This window comes from Nematolebias whitei, chromosome 23, assembly GCF_014905685.2.
Source record: "Nematolebias whitei isolate Nwh7 chromosome 23, NemWhi1, whole genome shotgun sequence".
Taxonomy (NCBI): Eukaryota; Metazoa; Chordata; class Actinopteri; order Cyprinodontiformes; family Rivulidae; genus Nematolebias; species Nematolebias whitei.
Genome location: NC_056520.1, coordinates 8082504 through 8102741, shown reverse-complemented (window position 1 = coordinate 8102741; position 20238 = coordinate 8082504). Strand labels below are relative to the sequence as shown.

The 20238-nt window shown below is 42.6% G+C and overlaps 1 protein-coding gene across 1 annotated transcript in view; it reads right to left on the bottom strand.

Moving 5' to 3' along the window:
- Positions 1-20238, bottom strand: part of pard3ba (par-3 family cell polarity regulator beta a) — a 216863-nt gene that overhangs the window by 21707 nt on the left and 174918 nt on the right. Inside the window, exon 23 of the mRNA XM_037696743.1 lies at positions 3279-3355. Coding sequence (XP_037552671.1) covers positions 3279-3355 — 77 coding nt within the window. The remainder of the gene's footprint in view (positions 1-3278; positions 3356-20238) is intronic.

Below are 20238 nucleotides of genomic sequence, written 5' to 3'. Positions count from 1 at the left end.
TCTCTTAGCAACATGGTCCTGTTAGCAGCTTGGCACCATTAGCATGGTCCTGTTAGCAGCTTAGTACAGTTAGCAGTGAAGTTCTTTTAGCAGCAAGGTCCTCTTAGCAGTGTGGTCTTGTCAGTGGCATGGTCTTGTTAGCAGCATGATGATAATGACCGTGGCAATGAATGATGATTGCCCTCCAGAACTGGGTCCAACAGACACAAAACATCCAAAGTTTCCCCGTGGAACCGAACTGATCCGTAGAGTTCAGTCCGTGCAGGCAGATGGAGGATCATGGAGACGGCCGCCATGACAGGCCAGAGCCTGAGCCCGAGGCTGGAAGGGGATCGGCAACTGAACCACGATGGCAAGGCAGCGACACAGAAAATTCCAAAAGTGTGTCGTAGTCATACCTGTAGCGTGGGTGTGCAGTGTAGCTGCAAAAAGTTAAAACAAAAACAACAGCAACAAAACAAGAGCGAGTCAAAGCGAAGCTCCCATCAGTGCTGCCGTACTGTAACACACGACGTCACTTGGTGTGGCGTTTTCAAAAGACCAATGTGAGGACCATTTAACTTACCAAATATGACGTACATGACAATGCAACACATTTTAACTTTTTATTGTTGCTTTCAATTTATTATTATATCCAGTCAGTAAAGCTACAGTCTGTCTCGTCACAGTACTCCTTCCAATCCAGACATCTGCCATCATCAAAACACGTTTTCTGTTAGGCAAATGAAAAACCATGAAAACGTAGGTGATTTGGACGGTTGCTATTTTCCTGGATGGAGACGGCTAACAGCGTTACTCCCGTCTTTCTAATGAAAATCTTAACATGTCATTTAGAAATACGGCGGAGGACGTGAAACGCCCCAATTCCATCCTCGTTTTCCTGACTCATACCTCGTTTCTCCTCCATATGCTCCCATCTGCGAGATGCTTTGCCGCACCTCCCGTCATGACCGTGCACGCGCTCGCACGCGCCTCCTTCACTCTCGAGCCTCCAGCTGCAGCCCCAGCCGGCTCCGCACAAAGGCAGGCCAAATGTATGCTAATGAGAGCCAGGCCAATGGTGGAGCCGCACTCATTTTGAGAGGAAATGGCTTTCAATAATGGTGGCCCCCGGGGGGATTTTGCACAAAGTTCAGCTCCACTTTGAAAAATGCATTCAATTCTCTGCTGTGTCTGCTTCCCTCCACCACCACCACCACCACCCGCTCTCCATACTAAAAAAATAAATAAAAAAAATACCGGAATATACTTGTCCTCCTTTTTCTTTTCTTTTCTGCCTGCGAGACTTTCGGGGACCGGAGAGACGCGATTTATCTTCGGAGGAAACATCAGAAACACAAACATCTGAATCTGAGGGGTGTTCGAACTCCGCTCGGCTCTTCTCCTCCTCCTTTTGTTGCTCTTTGCCGTTTCCGCTGAGGCAAATGTCCTCAGATGCACGTTAATTATACAACACGCGTTTCAAGAAGTGCATAATAAATGCGTCTAAAAATACTTCAAAAGGAAGATAAACAAAAACAAAGACAATTTATTCAAGCAGCGAACATTATCTGAACCTTACTCATTATCTGCAAATCTAATCAGGTGCGATCGGATGGCTGCCGACGTAATATTCCCACGACTGATTCATCTGCGGAGTTGTTTTTAATCTTTGAGATCATTTTAGAAAGGAGGGAAAGGCCAAGCACATTATACATCCATCAACAAACTATTAGTAACATATAGCAATGATCCAGACAAAGCAAAATATTTTATTAATTATTAAAATTAGCAAGACCTTGTTGTAACGCTGACCTTGATTTGTGACCTTTACCTTGGAGCTGGGGTAATGGGGTATGTGACATGCTCCATTGGTGGTACAAATGTGTATGAAGTTATGTTAAATTCTCTCAAGTGGATCAGAAGTTATGGTTTGGACAAGCAAAGGTCTTGAATAACATTTGACCTTGATTTGTGACCTTGACCTTGGAGTTATGAAGAGAGTATATGGCATGCTCCAGTGTTGGTACAGATGTATATGAAGTTTTATGAAATTATCTCGAGTGGATAAGAAGTTACAGTCTGGACAAGCGAAGACATTATATGATGTTTGACCTTGATTTGTGACCTTCAAGCTGTGGTCAAGTTATGAGTTGGACAACAGAAAGTATACAAATAGAGATGATACCATATATCGTCCGCCTTCGAAGCGCGTATAAAGCCTTACTGGCTTATACTGATATTTCATATGTAAAATAGGATTTTGTGGGAAAAATTAGAATAATAATATCTTACCTGTTATAGATAGATTTTTGTCGACCTTGAATTGGAGAAACGAGTCAGAGCGGCACCAAGGTTCATGCCAATGCTACTTTACTAATCTTCACGTTGCTCTCAATATCACTTTACACTATTATTCTGTCAGAAATAGGATGAAATTCCTGCAGGAAGTGCTTCAGCTAGCTGCTACTGCTATGATTTACAAAAAAACTACAAATTTTGGGTCAATAACAGTAGAGAGCAAAGCTAAAAGAGGCGTTTATAAAAGTATAAACGCTACTGGTAGTTTTAAGATGGTAGTTCACTTGGATCTTCGCCCAGCTCCGACTAGCCATTGGCTCATTAATTCATGCCCAGTTAAAGTCAGTTTTGTCAAACTGTCGTCGTTCAAAGAGCTATCTACAACAGGTAAGACGTTGTTTACAACCTTTCTGTAGAACCTCACTTCAAAAAACCTAAACTGCTGCCTTATCCTCCTTCATCCTCGGCCTTCCCTGGAACCAGAGCCTCCGTCTGAGCTCCCTGGTGCCTGTCATATCACGAGGGGCAATAACCCGTGAAATAACTGTTCTCTTTCCCTGCTCTCCTCCTCTCCGTCCTGGCACCGCCCATCCTCTCGCCACTCCACGCTCCACATAGCAGTTGGGTCGTGAAGATGCTCGGCGTGTGCACACTTACACGGGAAATACATATTTTGTTGGGGTTGGACGGATGCACGTGCGCCGTGCACTACGGCAGGAGAACGGTGGAGCCCTAAGTGGAGGTTCTGCATCCTCTTTGAGAGCACAGCTGAAAGAGAGCCTCCTGCCTCTCCAGAGAGCCGATCAGTCCAATTCCTGGGATGAGTAGACGCTCCCAAGGCAAACACTCCAGATTTAATTATAAGCTCCAAAGAGGATTAGCCTGCACTACTTGTGTGTCTGTGCACCGGCAGGAGTAGTGGGGGGACACAAAGGGAAGTCATCCCTTCATTTCTAGCACCAAAGGATAAAACACACAGACAGAGGAAGTGATCTCACCTGGGTGGCGCGGTGTAATCCACGTCTTTCTCTTCGTGCCGGTGTCTCGATCGGGACTCGGCTCCTCTGGGCGCCGCCTGAAAGCAAACACGAGGAAGGCAAAGTCAGACTTTTAAAGCTGAGACGACCGCATGTACAAACCGTGGAAAATTGGAATGCCCTGAACCCGCAACTGCCTCACTGGAAGTCATTTAAGAAGAGAGTAAATAAAAAATGTGTTAATGGATATGTATTCAAACACGGCGGCCTTAGGCTGCATGTTTAACCTCAGTAATATTTCAGCAGTCTACTGATAATGTTACCCAGCGAATGCATATTTACAGCGCGCATGTTCTCATGTGCAGCCTTGAGGTCTTTACTGGAATAAACAGAACGGAAAGGGATTGCACGTGCTGCCTCATGCACACCAGGAAGTGATTAAATCTGTGCACTGTCTTAGCTGGGTAAACCTAGCTCAGCTGGGTATCATGGCTGATCAGTTAACCTTTCCTGACCGTGTTGCACCTGTCTGCTGGTTGGACCAGTGCAAGCATCGCAACGCTCCCAACGCTTGGACTTTAAGGTCTGTTCCCAGGTAGGACTGTCGCGATAAACAATAAATCAGTTAATCGCATGATAAGTGAAAATGATCAACCTCATTTTTATCGGCTCTATCGTATCTTCATGTCTCTCTCTTTCTACTGAAGACACTGGATGACAAAAGACTCGACTCCGGTGCTCTTCAATGACCCCTCCATTTCTCTTTAAAATCTGTTTTAACCGTCCAAAATCACATTTTGGATCGTTAAAAGCAGCTAAGCTGAGAAGCTAAGCTACGAGATAAGCTAGCAGGCTGACCTCGGGGGGGGGGACCTTTGTTTTGTGGAAGCTCCAAAATTCACGGTTGAAACCCGTGCCTTCGTGTAAAAAGTTGATTTTTTTCTGAAAAAAGAAACTGAGAACTTGTTTACTGATTTTTCATTAAAAGCCTTGTGTGAAAAATGCTACGCTAAAGAGCTCAAACCACAACGAGCGTCCGCCATTTGAAGAACCGAAAAATAGGAAGGAGAGACAGCCCATGCCACGTTAAGGGGCCTCCCTCCCATTTTTCTTAGAGACACGCTGCTCGCTCCCTCACTATCCATCCTTCGCTTCAAACAGTCTTATACTGCCATCCAGTGGTCAAAAAAGGTAAAACACACAAAAATTAACCAACATTTCTTCTTAAATTTGACGATAATTACTAATTATTGTCAAATTTCAAACAATATTATCGTTTATCGCAATAATTTCCGAGACAATAAATTTGTTATCATGACAGGCAGAGTCCCAGGTACTTAAACCCAACCATACCAGTAGAAGTTCTTATTCGACCGCTGTGCATTTCATCTGGTCTAACTCTTCGTGTGTACAAGGCAGAACTGTTCATTTGTACTTTTAAACATCAACTAAAGGATTGTCTTTTCACAGAATGTCTCCTCTCACAAGACCTTAAATGCTTTACACCAAAGTTCATGCTCATTAAACCAGGTATAAAATCCAACAATGTTCAGTCAGGTCATCTGGATGGTTTCATTTTTGTGCTGAGATGTTTCATCCGTCATCCAACAGACTTCTGCAATCTGAGGAAACACCAAACCAAACTGATTCTCCACCAACAGCTTACTCCAAAGTGGAACAAACCAGTTGTGCTGGTGCTAAGATGGTCTCTGGGGTTCCGTTAATTGGATAACGGATGAAACATCTCAGCAAAAAAAAGAAACCGTCCAGATGACCTGACTGAAGATTGTTGGATTGTATACCTGGATTACTAAGCATGGACTTTGGTGTTTTGAACCAGTTTGACATGACAGTTAATGAGGGACAGGGCGGGCCCTGGAGGAGAGGGCGTGCCTCAGAGGCCATCTTAGCACCAACATAACTGGTTTGTTCCACTTTGGAGTAAGCTGTTGTTCGTTTCCTCAGACTGAAGAAGTCCATCGGATGACGGACGAAAGTCTCAGCCCAAAAAAGAAACCGTCAGATGATCTGATTACATGCTTTACCTTCTTTATACATTATGGTTACTCAACTGTTTAAGCCAGGGGTGTTAAACTCAAGTTACAAACGGGGGCCAAAGTTTTAAACACATTCCAAACCAAGGGGCCAGTTTCAGTCGACACGTCAACTCCAGTCAGATCAATCTTTTCTTAGTTGCAGGTTCCTCAGCAAGAGTTTCATCGTTCTCATTTGACGCTCTCTGTTTTTTTCGCATCAAAATGAAAGATTATGGAAAAATTCAAAGTTGGTCAATTGGCATGAGAGGTCTTTAAAATATTCCACTTTTAAGATAACGGATGAAACGTCTCAGCACAAAAAAGAAACCGTCCAGATGACCTGACTGGACATTGTTGGATCGTATACCTGGATTACTGAGCATGGACTTTGGTGTTTTGAACCAGTTTGACATGACAGTTGACGAGGGAGAGGGCGTGCCTCAAAGGTCATCTTAGCACCAACATAACTGGTTGGTTCCACTTTGGAATAAGCTTTTGGTGGAGAATCAGTTTTGGTTGGTGTTTCCTCAGACTGAAGAAGTCCGTTGGATGACGGACGAAACGGGGGCCACACAAGAGCCATATTTGGCCCAAGGACCTTGAGTTTGACAATTGTGGTTCGAGCTACACAGAACCTTAAATGTTGTTCTTTAAAGTAGCTTGGATAGCAAACCTTTCTCAATGAATCAAATGAATCGCTTTGGTCAAGACCGAGAATCCCTCAGAGATGCAAAGTAAAGCCAGACGCAACATCAAATTTTGTAGCATAAAAGTGGTCCAAGGTTCCGATAACACAAATAAACTTAAGCCATTCCTGAGGGTAGAGGATTATCTGGACTCAGATTTCACACTCGAACAAACTCATTACATCTGAATTCAGTTGAATGTATTATGTGCAAACGTACGTTGGTCAAACAGGCAGATCTTTGTGTGATTATTAAAGCAGCTGTATCTAAACAAGCAGCGGAGGGTCTAAAAGACTCATGCAGTCACACGCAGTCCATCGAAGTGCTACAGCAGGTATCTAATACCACAAACGCACCAAATACACTCCTAACGACAGTCTATTGCTCCGTTTTGCTCCTGCAAACCCGTTTAAACTCATTCTGTACGTCAATACGGCAGCTTCACATTACCAGATGTCATTAGCATGTCTGTGTAACGCTAGCAGCTCTAATGTCTCCGAGTCGGAGCCAGGAATCGAGAGCTGGAGCTGCTTATGCAAACTAGACGACCAAAAAAACTGAATCAATGCAAAAGTTTGAATTTTTTTTCCTCATATTTGATCGTTACATTCATTATATTGATCACAGGACAGTTACAGCGCCGTCTGCTTCAAATGTAAGCAAGCTTTGTACGTCCAAATCACCAAACCTTGCTTATTAGATATAATCCTGTGTAGAATTAACCATTGCATGTCACTATCACAACTTTAAATACTAATAAAACTAATTTGTAAAAACATTTGTCTATAAAAGTCAATAAAAACTGAAGTACAGGACTAAAACTTTTAAGTTGAATACAGACCAAAAATAGTAGCGTGTGGTGTTTTAATTTACGCATACGCATTGCGGTACACCGATGTCCTCGTTGCTGAGGGATTTGAACAGTGAATGTTTGTAGTTTTGAAGATAAGTGTTGTTCTGGACTGGAACTGAACAGGGATTGTAAGTAAACCTAAATGTTTTTGGTGCAAGATATTCAAGTAAGCAGGCGTTGCACTGTGGAGAAGATTTAAATTCATTTTTTCTTGTCCGAGGCAACGCAGATTGATGAAACCTGGAGTGAAGGGGGCAATTTTATCCACCACATGTGCAAAGGTGGAGTCAGGGGGTGGCCAACGGTGGCCTTGCCCACCATAGATTAATCTTCGGCCACCCCAGTAAATTGAGGAAACTATTCATTTTAAGTAACGGTCGCACAGCTAACCAAAAAGCTAGCTTTGCTAACCCATATTCTGCTAACTAAAAATTAGTTTAGCTAACGCTAGACAAGTAAACAAAAATGAGCATTTAAGCTAACGCTAACACGCTAACCAGTCAGACGAGTGTCATTCAGTCTGAGTCGCATGTCTTCGTCTCCTTCCAGTTGAAGCTGCGTCGACCATTCACGACTTGTCACGTGTACACGTAGTCAGCCAATAGCACGCCTAACGGACTCTTCGAGACACGCCCACAACAGACAGGAAATAGCTTGTTTTGTTAGCAAAGTTGACGAAACCTAATTTAGTGGAATTCCGCTGTTTGCAAAGTTGGAAAAAATGCTAATCTGCTAAACAAAAAAATCTGTTACACGTTTAGTGGATTAGTGGAGCTGTGCCTACTACTGCTTTTAAGCAATAAAAAAACTAGAAAGCATAGTTTTATATATACATATATATATATATATGAAGGTGGCCATCTTTGATTTTTGTATGGCAACCCTGTTTTCGATAAGAGCCTTACTTACGCCTAGCTGTAGTCGCACGCCAAAAAGGAAGTTGGTATCTCACTTATTCTTCCAAGTTATCGCGCTTACGACATTCACATAATCCTGAGGCTGCGTAAAGAAGCACATCCAGCGTAAAACAGTGGCCAAATCTTTTATGCGAGTCAAGCTGCCGTGGAAATCCCTGCAGGAAAGAGAAACTGAAAGCTTTGAGCGCGGTGACTTTTAGAAACTAAATGAGCATCGAAGTGTGGAGAACCCACCTCAGCTGGTTTGACTTGAAGCGTCTACAGATTAAATGTGCGGCGGACGTCTGCCTCGTACCTTTTAAAACATGAGCTAGCTCTATGTAGCCATCCTCGATTATAACCCTTTATCTTAACGATTACACATCTCCATTTTCCAAACGTTGTTGAATAGAACAACAACAAATACAGTAAGAGATTTGTTAGTCGTTTTGTGCGTCCCTAAAATAGGTTTGGGGTGCTATGAGGTGTTGCAGTGTTAGTTCCACTTACATGTTCGGGCCAGAAACAAAACAAAAAACATTGAACATCACTCCACCAGACCGGGCCCCAGACCCCCCCAGGGGTTCACACCCCACAGTTTGAAAACTACCGGTTTATGCTAACGTTGTGGAGCGTGCGCCTTTGTGTGCAGGCTCACAGGATGTCAGGAGGTGAACGTTCGGGGGCCATTATGCAAAGAGGTGCATTAAGGAGGCATTAGAGGCAGGGACTCAGGTGGGAGACCTTCCGTGTATGTTTGTGTGACGCTGAACTCGGATAATAAATCTGAGGATCATGTCAAAGAGTGAAGGTGAAGCAGGAGAATGATGAGGACGGGAGGAAATGTGTGTTTGGGTAACATGATTGAAATTCTTTGTCCACTGATTGTATTAACATAATAGCCTGCAGCCGTAAGTCTGGATGATCCTTTTAATAACTCGCACACAGATTATGGAAGTCTGTCATATAGATGCTTTTCAGGCAGAAGCCCATTTCCCCCCAAATTAGTCAGCTCGCTTCAGCGCCAAACGATGTGCTTTGATTTGCTGCAGTCAAACCAACACACGAGTCTCAGGCTCACCATGGCAACCGGTAAAACAGCGACGCGAAATCCACCCAGGTCGGACTGAAAATGGAGCAGGCTCTGCTCAAGACAGGTTGAGAGCGAAGAGTCGCACTTTAACGCAGGTTCAAGTCCTCACCCTGAACCGGGTGACGTCGTGTACGGGCCTGAGCGCTGCTTCATGCGTGGTTAGTGGTGGAAAAGTTAACGAATGCGTTTCCTGAGAAAATGCAGTGCGAAAGCTTGTTGCAGAACTTGCTGAAGATCAGCTGAAATGAGCTAAAAACATGCTGAAACATAGCTGAAATTAATGAGCATCTAACTTAAAAGAAGAAAGCAGAAAGAACACGGCTAAATTGCTGAATTAGGTTTAAATAAGCAGATGTGCACCAAAAATAGGCATTAGCTAAAAAAGCTGAAATTAGCATAAAATAGCTGAAAGTAGCTGAAAAGGCTGAAGGAAGCTTTAACTACTAGAAGGAAGTGGAAGGAGCTGAAATGAGCTTCAAGAATATGGAATTAGCTGAAAGAGCTAAATGTAGCATAAAACAGCCAAATAGTAGCTGAAATTGCAGAAAACGCTGAAACTAGCAGAAATAAACTGAAAGGAGCATAACAAGCTGAAATTAGTAATAAGTTAATTAGACTGAAGTAGCTGATATTGCCATGAAAAACTTGAAATAATCTGAAAACAGCTGAAATTAGCTTAAAAATAGGGTAGCTGAAAAATTATAACAAGCTTAAATTAGAAGAAGAAAGCAGAAAGAACACGTTTGCCCACTTAGACTGAAAGAAGCAGAAATTAGCACAAAGTGAAAATTATACAAAACAACCTTAAAGTAGAAAAAAAAAAACTGAAAAGTAGCTTAAAACGCATAAAGAAGCTAAAAAGACCGGAAGGAAGAGGCGAGAGCACATTTTTGCTGACTTGGGTTGAAAAAAAGTTTAAATGAGTGCATAAAATGTGGAATTAGCTGAAAAGGCTAAAATTAGTATAAAACAACTAAATAGTAGCTGAAATAACTTAAACAAATAGAAAATAGCTGAAAGGAGCATAACATGCTGAAATTAGTAGAAAAAGTTAATTAGGCTGAAAGTAGCAGAAATGACCATGAAAAACTTGAATTTATCTGAAAACAGCTGAAAATAGCTAAACATTGTTTTAAAAAGGTAGCTGAAGAATTAGTAGTAGCTTAAATTATCATAAGAAAGCATAAAAACAAATGTTTGTCCAATTAGGCTGAAAGAAGCAGAAAGGAGTACAAAAAAGGGGAAATTATCTGGTAAAAAAAAAAAAACTTAAATTAGAAAAAACAGCTGAAAAGCAGCTTAAAAAGCAGAAAGAAGCTGAAATTTATATAAGGATGCGGAGAGAGCACATTTTTGATGAATTAGGTTGAAAAATGTTGAAATGAGTGCCAAAAAAGTGGAATCATTTGAAAAGGCTAAAATTTTCATAAAACAGCTAAATAGTAGCTGAAAACTGAAACGAGCAAGAAACAGCTGAAAGGAGCATAACAAGCTAACATGAGCAGAATGAGGTTAAAAGAAGCACAAAAATGTAGTTAGCAGAATTAGTCTGAAAAGAGCACAAAACGGCTGAAATTAGCTGAAAAACAGTAGCTGAAAAAAGTTTAAATTTGCAGAAGGAAGCTGAAAGAAGCCGACGAAGAACAAAACGTGAAAGGAGCAGAAAAAGTTGTAAACAGATCTAAAGATTTAAAGGAAGTAAAATGAGCTCAATTCATTTTCTATGAGGAAAAATGTCCGAAAAGGCTAAATATTTCAAAAAGTTAAAGTTGCACCAATACCGAAAGTCATAGCAGGATTGTCCTGAAAGAGCTGAACGTTTTGATTTATGATTTGTTGAAACAGCTTCAAAACTGAGGAATGAGAAAAATACTGAAAACCGTACGGAAGGAAAATAAATCGCAACAGAGTGGGCGTACTCCGGTTCTCTTTAGCATCATGAAGACTCTCAAACCCAAAGAATGTTTTAAGCTAGGAGTTTGAACTGATGTTGATGGTTTTTTAAAACATCTTTCAGCCTGTCTCGCAGCAGTTTTTTGTGAAGTGAGTGTTGAGTCAGCGGATGTGCAGCGGCTCCCCAGCTGCCGGCGCTCCGGCTGAATGCTTGGCATGTGTGCGAGTGTCAATGAGCAGAATGCCACTTTCCCATTTTGTCAAACGAGGAGAGAGCTCGGCCTCGACAGGGCCAGATGATGCGCGTTCAAACTCGCTCGCACGCCGCCCGGCGTCAGCTGCCGCGTTAGTCCCCGAGTATTGCCGGGGCTCAGGAAATGAACCGACTTTGAGCGCTTCTGGCAGCGCCGCTCGTCTATACAATAGGCGAGAGCCATGAGTGCGTCGACGCTACCTGAGCCACACTTTTTCAGCGATGCTGAGATTTTCCGAGGTGTTTAACTCCGCAGCTTCTTTTTAAATAGCATAATTAGCCTCCTGTACTGCCATCCGTCCTTCCTCCCCTCCCTGCATCCATCTTGGATGCTAATTAAGCATGAGTCTCAGTATGGAGCCTCTGCCTGGCGCCCCACGCCCACCTCCTATTGGCAAGCTCACCGCACATGCCCCGCATCCGACTGGCACCATGAGGTGCGAGCCAACCGATATCAATCCACACACCCCCTCCTCCAAAGATCGCTGTGATGGGATTTTACAGAATGAAGCTAAGAAGCGTGTTGGCACGGAGTTGTAAATATCTGGCACGTATTTTGGGGAAAAAAACAACAAAGGGACTTGTGAGCTGCAGTCGCTCTATCAACTGCGGTTGGAAACGCACAAATGTAGAAAAAATAAATCAGTCTTTCACATACGCAGTGTTTAAAACGACATCCTGGCATTTCTCGCTAATTATGATATATAAATATAGGTGCTATGCTTTGTCGTCATTGTATGTTCCCATACGACGACAAAATTAGTTCCCAGGTGGAGCAGTGGGCAGCTATATAGGCGCCCAGGGAGCATTTAGGGATTAGGTGTCTTGCTCAGAGACACCACGACACGTGGGCATGGCTGGGAGTCGAACCGCGACTTTCTGGTCCAGGGTCAGCTGCTCTAGCTCTACCCAACCTCCGCCCCTTAGGGGTGAGAATTACACAGCCGAGAAGAACAGAGGGAGGCGCAGAGTAACAGATCCTGGTGAATGAAGGGAGTAATTTTATCCACCAGGTGCAGTGGAGGAGCCAGGAGGGTGGCCAACGGTGGCCTTGACCGCTACAGAATAATCTTTGGCCACCCCGATCTTTTGAGGAAACTACACTTTTAAGCACTATAAAAACAATAAAGTGTAATTTCCTCAAATGATGGGGCGGTAGGTTTAAACAAATAAATATATAATAAATGGCCACAGTGCTACTGCACGTTGTAGCTGGCTGCAAACTATGAAATGGATTTCCTGAAATGTGAGGCGGGTCTTATTACTCTGGGTTCATGAGACACGTCTCCGTTCAGGAAATCCATTCCATAGTTTGAAGCCGACATGCACCGTGGACGGGAAATCTCTGCAGGTTGGATCGGAAAAATCCGATACGTAAATGATGCTGGTATCCGAGCCCGATGCCGATACTGGATCGGACCCATCCCTAGTTTTTGTTGTCCACATGTACCCAGAAAATATCTACAAAAAAAAAAAAAAAAGGATAAAGGGCAATTTCACAATAAATAACCATACGCTTTCTCAGTTTTATCTCCTTGTTTTTTGTTCACGCCAAACGAAGCTGTCTTTCTAACGATCCTAAATGTTCTTGTGAGACGTCTTGTTGTCATGGAAACCAATTAATAATCAGCTAATACCAAGGAGGGGGGGGGGGGGTGTGAAAGAAGGTCACAGAGCCTCTCTCGCGCTCGTCGAGTCTAGTTTGTTGGCATACAGGATGATGTCGAATTAAGAGAGTGTGTAACTCAAACAGGAGGTTTACTTGCCCTCCAGTGTACACTAAACACTCCCACACCTGGACCCGGCTCGCTCCGAGCTCGTTAGCAGCAGATGGTACACACACACTCACACTGACGAGCACCCACCCACACACACACACACACACACACACACCAGGACCAAGGGTTATACACACTCTGTGTGGAATGCAGTCTATTTTGATAATAGGCCAATCTGGTGGTAATTGTCCTCGTTGTTAGTGTTTGTTTTGGTCCAAACTTCTGACCCGAGGACAGATTTTCACATTTACTTACAGTTAGGTTCAGACTGTGGCGAGATCGTGCATGTGTGTGTGTGTGTGCGCGTGCATTTGGGGGTTTAACCTCCCCGTGCAAAAATAAAACGCGTAAACGACCTCGCGGCTGCATAAAATATGCAAATGTACTATAAACTCCACAAACGTTTATTTTTCTGTCTGAATTCGGTTTTTTTAATGCTCAAACAAATCAACTGTATTTACACAAGCGGGGGAAATAAAGGAACGCTTTACGCATCGCTGTACAAGTGTACTGACGTGGACAGACGCCTGCAGAGAAAGACGGGATTTGATTTAAGCGCTTGTTGTGGGAAAAACCTCGTAACGGGAACGTTACGTCTCTGTTCTGGGCTGTGTTCGGTTGGACTGCTAACAGCATATTAGGTCATCAAAGTGCCGATTAAGATTTAAACAAAAGTGTGTGTGTTGTGTGTGGGCGGGGCTGGCCATGAGACGTTTGTTTACCGAGGCCATGTCTCTGTTCTCGTCTTCCTCTGCGGGTCTGTTTGCTTCCCTGCTGCTCGCTGTAATAACATCCCAACATGCCTGTAAGAGCATGTAGGTGCGCACGTGCAGCCAGTTCGTGCTTCCCTCCCGTCGTGTGATGCCCCAGAATGAAGGAAGTGTCGGAGCTGAAGTTTTATGCATCAGGACACAGGAAACGAGCCGATTCTAAAAGTTCAAACTCCACAAGAAGCCAGAAGATGTGTCTTGCTGGTTGCGTCACTAAAAAAAGCATATTTTTATTCTCTTGCGAGAATCCATAGCCTTCTTTCAGTGTATGGTCAAGTACTGAGCGATTAGCAAGTACTTTGCGAGCGTTTAGGCGCAAAGGGGCTGTGGTACGCAGATCTAGTTTCTGGAAAAAGCGGCCATCTTTACAACTGCTCCAGTAAACCTCACAAAAATAGTCAAAGAACTCGTAGAAGAGATCGGACACGGAGACACAGGCGGCAGATTTTCAAGTAGGTGCTACACTAGGAGGGCTTACCAGGACTACTTCACAGTTTCTCCTTGAGTTATGAACTTTGAACCATCTCAACGGCTTTTTCAGCCAATCTGTTCTAGATTTACTGATGTGTTTTGGATTATTGTTCCATTGAATCATGTCCAGGATTTAATCCGACTTCAGAATACTGACTCAGTGATCATAGGGTGCCAGGTATACGCGTTTGGTTTTCTCCAACCATGCAACAGCTGAAACCCTCGTCTTGCATACGTCTGAGCGTGGTGGTTCTTGAAGCACCGACTCCAGCAGCAGTCCACTCTTTGTGAATCTCTCCCACATTTTGGAATGGGTTTTGTTTTACCTTTGTTACTTATTTTCTACCATATCGTTTCTTTCCCTTTGCCTCTCTATTAATGTGCTTGGACACAGAGCTCTGTGAACAGCCAGCCTCTTTAGCAATAACCTTTTGTGTCTTGCCCTCCTTTAGCAAGGTGTCAATGGTCGTATTCTGGACCATTCAGGTCAGCAGTCTTCCCCATGATTGTGTAGCCTACAGAACTAGACAAGAGACCATTTAAAGGCCTTTGCAGGTGTTTTGAGTTCATTACCTGATTAGAGTGTGGCACCAGGTGTCTTCTATATTGAACCTTTTCACAATATTCAAATTTTCTGAGATACTGAATTTGGGGTTTTCATTAGTTGTCAGTTACAATCATCAACTTTAAAATAAATAAACATTTGAAATATATCAGTCTGTGTATAATGAATTAATATAATATACAAGTTTCCCTTTTTGAATGAAATTACTGAAATAAATAAACGTTTTCATGATGTTCTAATTTTATGACCAGCACCTGTATGTGATACAAGTCTGTGCGTATATGAATCTGGAAGCTTTACAGTCTTTCGCAAGAACACGCTTTGTTAGAAGATTGCCAAGTCTCTAGAGAGCTCCCGCCTTCAGAAATTGCGCTCTGAGAAGTCACCGTCAAGGTAAACGGTTTGCCGTCTCCTCCCAGTCGCAGATTTGAAGATGGCGGTGTCCTCGCCACCTTCAGCGATGGAGTCTTTGATGAGTGGATCGAGCTGCTGGAGCTTCCACGTTGATACGTGACCTGCGAATGCTTTGATGCACGTCCAGCTAAGTCTTTAAAGAGTCAGAGCCACTTCTTCTGCAGGAAGCAGTGATTCCAGATGTTCGCTGCCCATGAGTCTCTTTTTCCTGAAAGGACACTTCTGCTCAAGCTTTTCTAATCTGAGAAAATCACAGATTTGTCAAACGGCTTCCAACTCCGTACGAAGAAGAAACCTCGGTTTAATTATTTTTAAACAGCCTCAAGAAATGGCACGGCAATGTCTGACTTTTCAATTATGTGAACTTTGAATTAGATTTTAAAAACATAAAAACAAACCAAACAGGAAGTACGCTGAATATCTTGTCGATGTTGTAGTCTTTGAGTGTTTTTCTGGATTGGAAATGTTTTTGGTGCAAGATATTCAAGTGGATAGGAGTTACCCTGTGGAGAACAACAGAAGTAGTTTTATTTATTTTGTTTGCTAGCCCGAGGTGGCTCTGTGTGACGGAGCTTGATGAGTGTAGGGAGCAATTTTATCCACCACCAGGGGCGGAGTCAGAGGGTGGCCAATGGTGGCCTTGGATAACAGATTAAATTTCAGCAAAAATAAAATAAATAAATAAATTAGAGGAAATTATACTTTAAACGAGCTGCAGTAGATTGGTGGTCTTGTAATCCTGAGGTTGCAGTTTCGAGCCCAGGTTGCGTCAGGAAGGGCATCCGGCGTAAAACATTTTCCAAATCTTTCATGTGAACTTGCTCGCTGTGGCAACCCCTGAAGAACGGAGCAGCTGAAAGGAACTTACTTGATACTTTTAAGCTATATAAAACTAGAAAGATTAGTTTCCTCAAATCAAATGGGTGGCCAGTTCCCACCTTGGACTTTGATGCAACCCAATTGTCTACGGTGACTTTCCTTTCGCCTACATGTAGCCATGCACCAAAGTGGACGTCAGTACCTCAATTGTTTACGTCGTCACGCTCACATGATGAACCGGACTGATGGACAGACGGTATTTCCAAGTCCTCTCTTCGCCCAACAACAATACACAAAAATACATTTTTTTTCCCAAAGTAAAGGTGAGTAACTAACAATAAGACGTGTATCTAATCCGTGATTGGGATTCTATTTCGTGACGTTCAAAAAGCTTTTGGTCTCATTTAAAGTTAGAAAACGAGTGGAAACGCAACCTCAGCAGAGAGCAACACAAAGTTACAGCCGCGCTGTCCAAACCTCGTCACGGATCCTTACGTAGCATCGCTTGGACGTGGGAACAGTCACGACTGAGGCGGAAAGTGGGGCATTTCTGCAAACTTGCGGACTGATCATACTCTGCAGTTTGCCCCGAGGCCAGAGCCGAGCTGAGGGGATAAAGACGCACCAGATAAGTCCCTGTAGGGCTCCGCTGGCCCAGATGGAGATGAGTTGAGGAAAATGTATAAAGAAAGAAATCACCCGGTTGCTGTACAGCATCGGAATGAAGGGACTTAAAACAAGAGGGAAGCACGGAGGAGAGGGATGTAAAAGCCTCGGGGATGAGCTGCTGAGACAAGGACAGAGAGGAGGCGGCCGTGGATGGAATCCCTCATTGTGACTTTGCAAAAAGTGGAAAAGAAGGAAGGTGAGGTGCGTGTGTGTGAAAACTCCTAATAGGAGTCGTGTGAACGTAACGCTGAAACGAGACGTGCGCTCTGTCCCTCGTCCCCCAGGAGTGTGATTAGGAGTTCAGCCTTGGAGTCGGTGAAAACATGCCGTCAAACAACGATGGGCCGGTTGCACCCTGCTCAACTCCGAGTCCAGCGTGATTAACGTTTAGTGAACTTAGCTCATTTTTATTATTTCTTAAAATTGATATATCCCAGCTGCCACCAGGCCAGAGGCAGCAGATTATACTGGATACCACAGCGCCTCAAAATGACTTGGTCTCTGTACGCATCAATTTAGAATGACATTCATTAATGTTTTGGGACTTTAGAACGAGTCTAGTTTATCCTGAGAAACTCATCGCTGCCACAATGAAAACATGACAACTCCACATAAACGCCTTCAAGTCGTGATTCAAACCAAAAGACTCGTGTGCTGTGCTTAATACTGCAACGCCGGTGCCCACAGTTTGATTTACATTGTGCACTTCCTGTCACAAAGATAAATTCTAGTAGTAAACGTTATCCAGACTCTGACTGAAGGAGAGGTTCGGTTAAAATAAATGTGTTTTCCATTTATTAATCTATTTTTTACCGTTCCCACAGAACAGAAACTAACCTTAACTAGAGAAATTGCATTTATTGCGAAAATGTTAATTGCTGGAAAACTTTTTTCATTCATTCAACCTTTATTTATACAGGTAAATCCCACTGAGCCCCGAGGACTCATTTACGAGAGAGACCTGATTTCAACAAAGAATGATGACAACAATGGACAACAGCGACAACAATAAACAATAATAACAACAAATAAAAACAATAGACTATTATTGCTGGAGAACTTGCTGAAAAACAGCTGAAATTAGCTAAACACGCTGAAATGAAGCTGAAATGGAAGAACAAGCCTAAGTTAGCAAAATAAAGCAGAAAGAAAAACATTTGCTGAATTAGAAAATTAGCTAAAAAGGCTGAAACTAGCAAAAAAAAAAATAGCTGAAAAGTCAGAAATAAGCTTAAACTACAGAAGGAAGTGGAAGGAGCTGAAATGAGCTAAAAAAAATGTGGATTTAGCTAAAAAAAAAATTAAAAAAGCTACATTTGGCACAAAACAGCTAAAAGTAGCTGAAATACCATAAGTTGAAACTTCCTTTAAAAAAAAGGCTGAAAGGAGAATAACAAACTGAAATTATCAGAAGTTAATTAGGCAGAAAGTAGCAGAAGTTACCATGAAAAACTTGAATATCTGAAAACAGCTGAAATTAGCTTAAAAAAAAAAGCTAAAAAATATTGACGAAAAGTTAGAACACACTTAAATTAGCAGAAGGAAGCAGAAAGAAGACGTTTGCTGAAAGAAGCAGAAATTAGCATAAACAGGGCAAATTATCTGAAAAAAAAATAGCAAAGAAACAGCTGAAAAGTAGCTAAAAAATCAGAAAGAAGCTGAAATTACAAGGAGGAAGTAGAGAGCCCATTTTTGCTGAATTAGGTCGAAAAAAGTTGAAATGAGTGCAAAAAATGTGGAGTTAGCTGAAAAAGCTCAAATTAGCATAAAAGCAGCTAAATAGTAGCTGAAATAACTGAAATTAGCAGAACAAGCTGAAAAGAGCATAAGCTGAAATTAGTAGAAAAAAGAATAAGCACAAAACTGTTGTAGTTAGCAAAAAGAATTAGAAAGGAGCACAAAAAGCTGAAAAAAAAACCCAGCTGAAAGTAGCTGAAAAAAGTTTAAATTTGCAGAAAGAAGCTGAAGCAGAACAAAATGTGAAAGGAGCAGTAAAAGGTTGTAAACAGATCTAAAGATTTGAAGGAGGTAAAATGAGCTCAGTTCATTTTCCACAAGGAAAAAAAATGGCAGAAAAGGCTAAATATTTCAAAAAGCTAAAGATGCACCAATACCAAACGTCACAGCTGGAATATCCTGAAAGAGCTGAACGTTTTGATATGATTTGTTGAAATGGCTTGAAAATTGCAGGAGGAGAAATGTACAGAAGAAAAATGGAGCATAATAGTGAGAATGCTTCATAAACATTCATAAGACAATTCTATAGAAATCGATATAGGAGGACAAACTTTTTTTTTTTTTTTTAGAAAAATCACATTTTCAAAACGTTCAAATAACCGCCATTTTCAAAGATGGCCGACAAACATTTTCTATTTTAAAATGGCATTTCAACATCTTGACGTTTATGAAGTATAAATGTGTCATGATGTATTGTTTACTGGTAGAAAAATGAAAAATAAATAAAAATCTAATATGGTTGTTGTGTGGAACTGAAAAATCAAAATGGCTGCCTTTTTTTCAAGATGTGTTTTAAATTAAATAAACAATAATTTGCTTTTATGTAAAAAGAAAAAAAATAACTTTTTATATTGTGTATTTGGTGACCACTTTGGAAAATGGGCCACCGACGCAGCAACGTGTACTTGCATCCAGACTGGAAAGGTTTTGCTGAATTTGGTTCCTTATCTGCTCCACTAAGATGTTTGTGGAGAAGCCAACGGCTCAGATCTTGATGCAGTAATTTACAAACTTTGTGTTTCGCTCCTGCAGGTGTTAAACAAGTCCCAATCATCACGCCTCTACCACCATGTGAGATGTTCGCTCTCATATGTTTAACAAGATTCACTTGATCAGTCTTTTCCTAGTCGACCTGTCCTGACCTTTAACCTTCTGACTGAGACCTACAGAGTGAGATGGAGCTCTTCGGTCGTTTGCAATTCCTCTGAGCATTGCACGGTCTGACCTCCAGCTGAATTTGCTGGAACTCCAGGAAAGATTGGTAGCTGTCCTTAATATTCACCACTTGTACCAAATCTTTGCTACTGCTGATTGACAAACTCCCAGTGGCTTGGAAATGACCTTTAACCCTTCCCAGACTGACTTTGTATCCAGAAGATATTAACATCAACACTCAGCAGAACGACCAGATAAAACCGAACATCTCAACATGATTGAGGAGTCTACCCATTTAGGCAACGTTGGATATGATGGAGGAACCAGCAGTGATGATAAGAACCATCTAAATGAGGAAAGAAATGCCGCCAGGATGCTTTGCGATGTTTGGAGGTCCAGGCAGGAAAGGTTCAAGATCAAGCTGAAGCTGTGCCAGAGCCGCCTTCTTATACGGCTCAGAGCGTTGGAGGACGACTGCCAGAGATCTTAACAAGCTCCGTTTTTCCACACAAAGAGCCGAAGAAACCTAAGACTCTTCTAGCCCAACGCCATCTCAAAGGTTCAACTGCTTTCTCGTTGCCAAGACGGCATGGACCAGTGTTTCCCCTAGGTTACTTGCCTTGGCAGGGCGCTCATCTATTCCGTGATTTTTGTCGACAGAGCGGGGGTGGAGACGGCAACACATCTGTGTTGCGCGCTGTTTGTTCCGACAGTTGTCCACCAGAGGGAGGAAACGGCTCAGTGTAAGGGGGACGCGCACTACCTCTGTAGCTTTCTTTGTAGCTAACGTGTCTGTATTGCGTGTCGCTAGCTTAGTGCTACGTCAGTGCCGGCAGTTGTTGGCGGTGGGGACAGTTTGGTAGGCGAGGCGCTCGGTTCTGTTGACGGGGCGG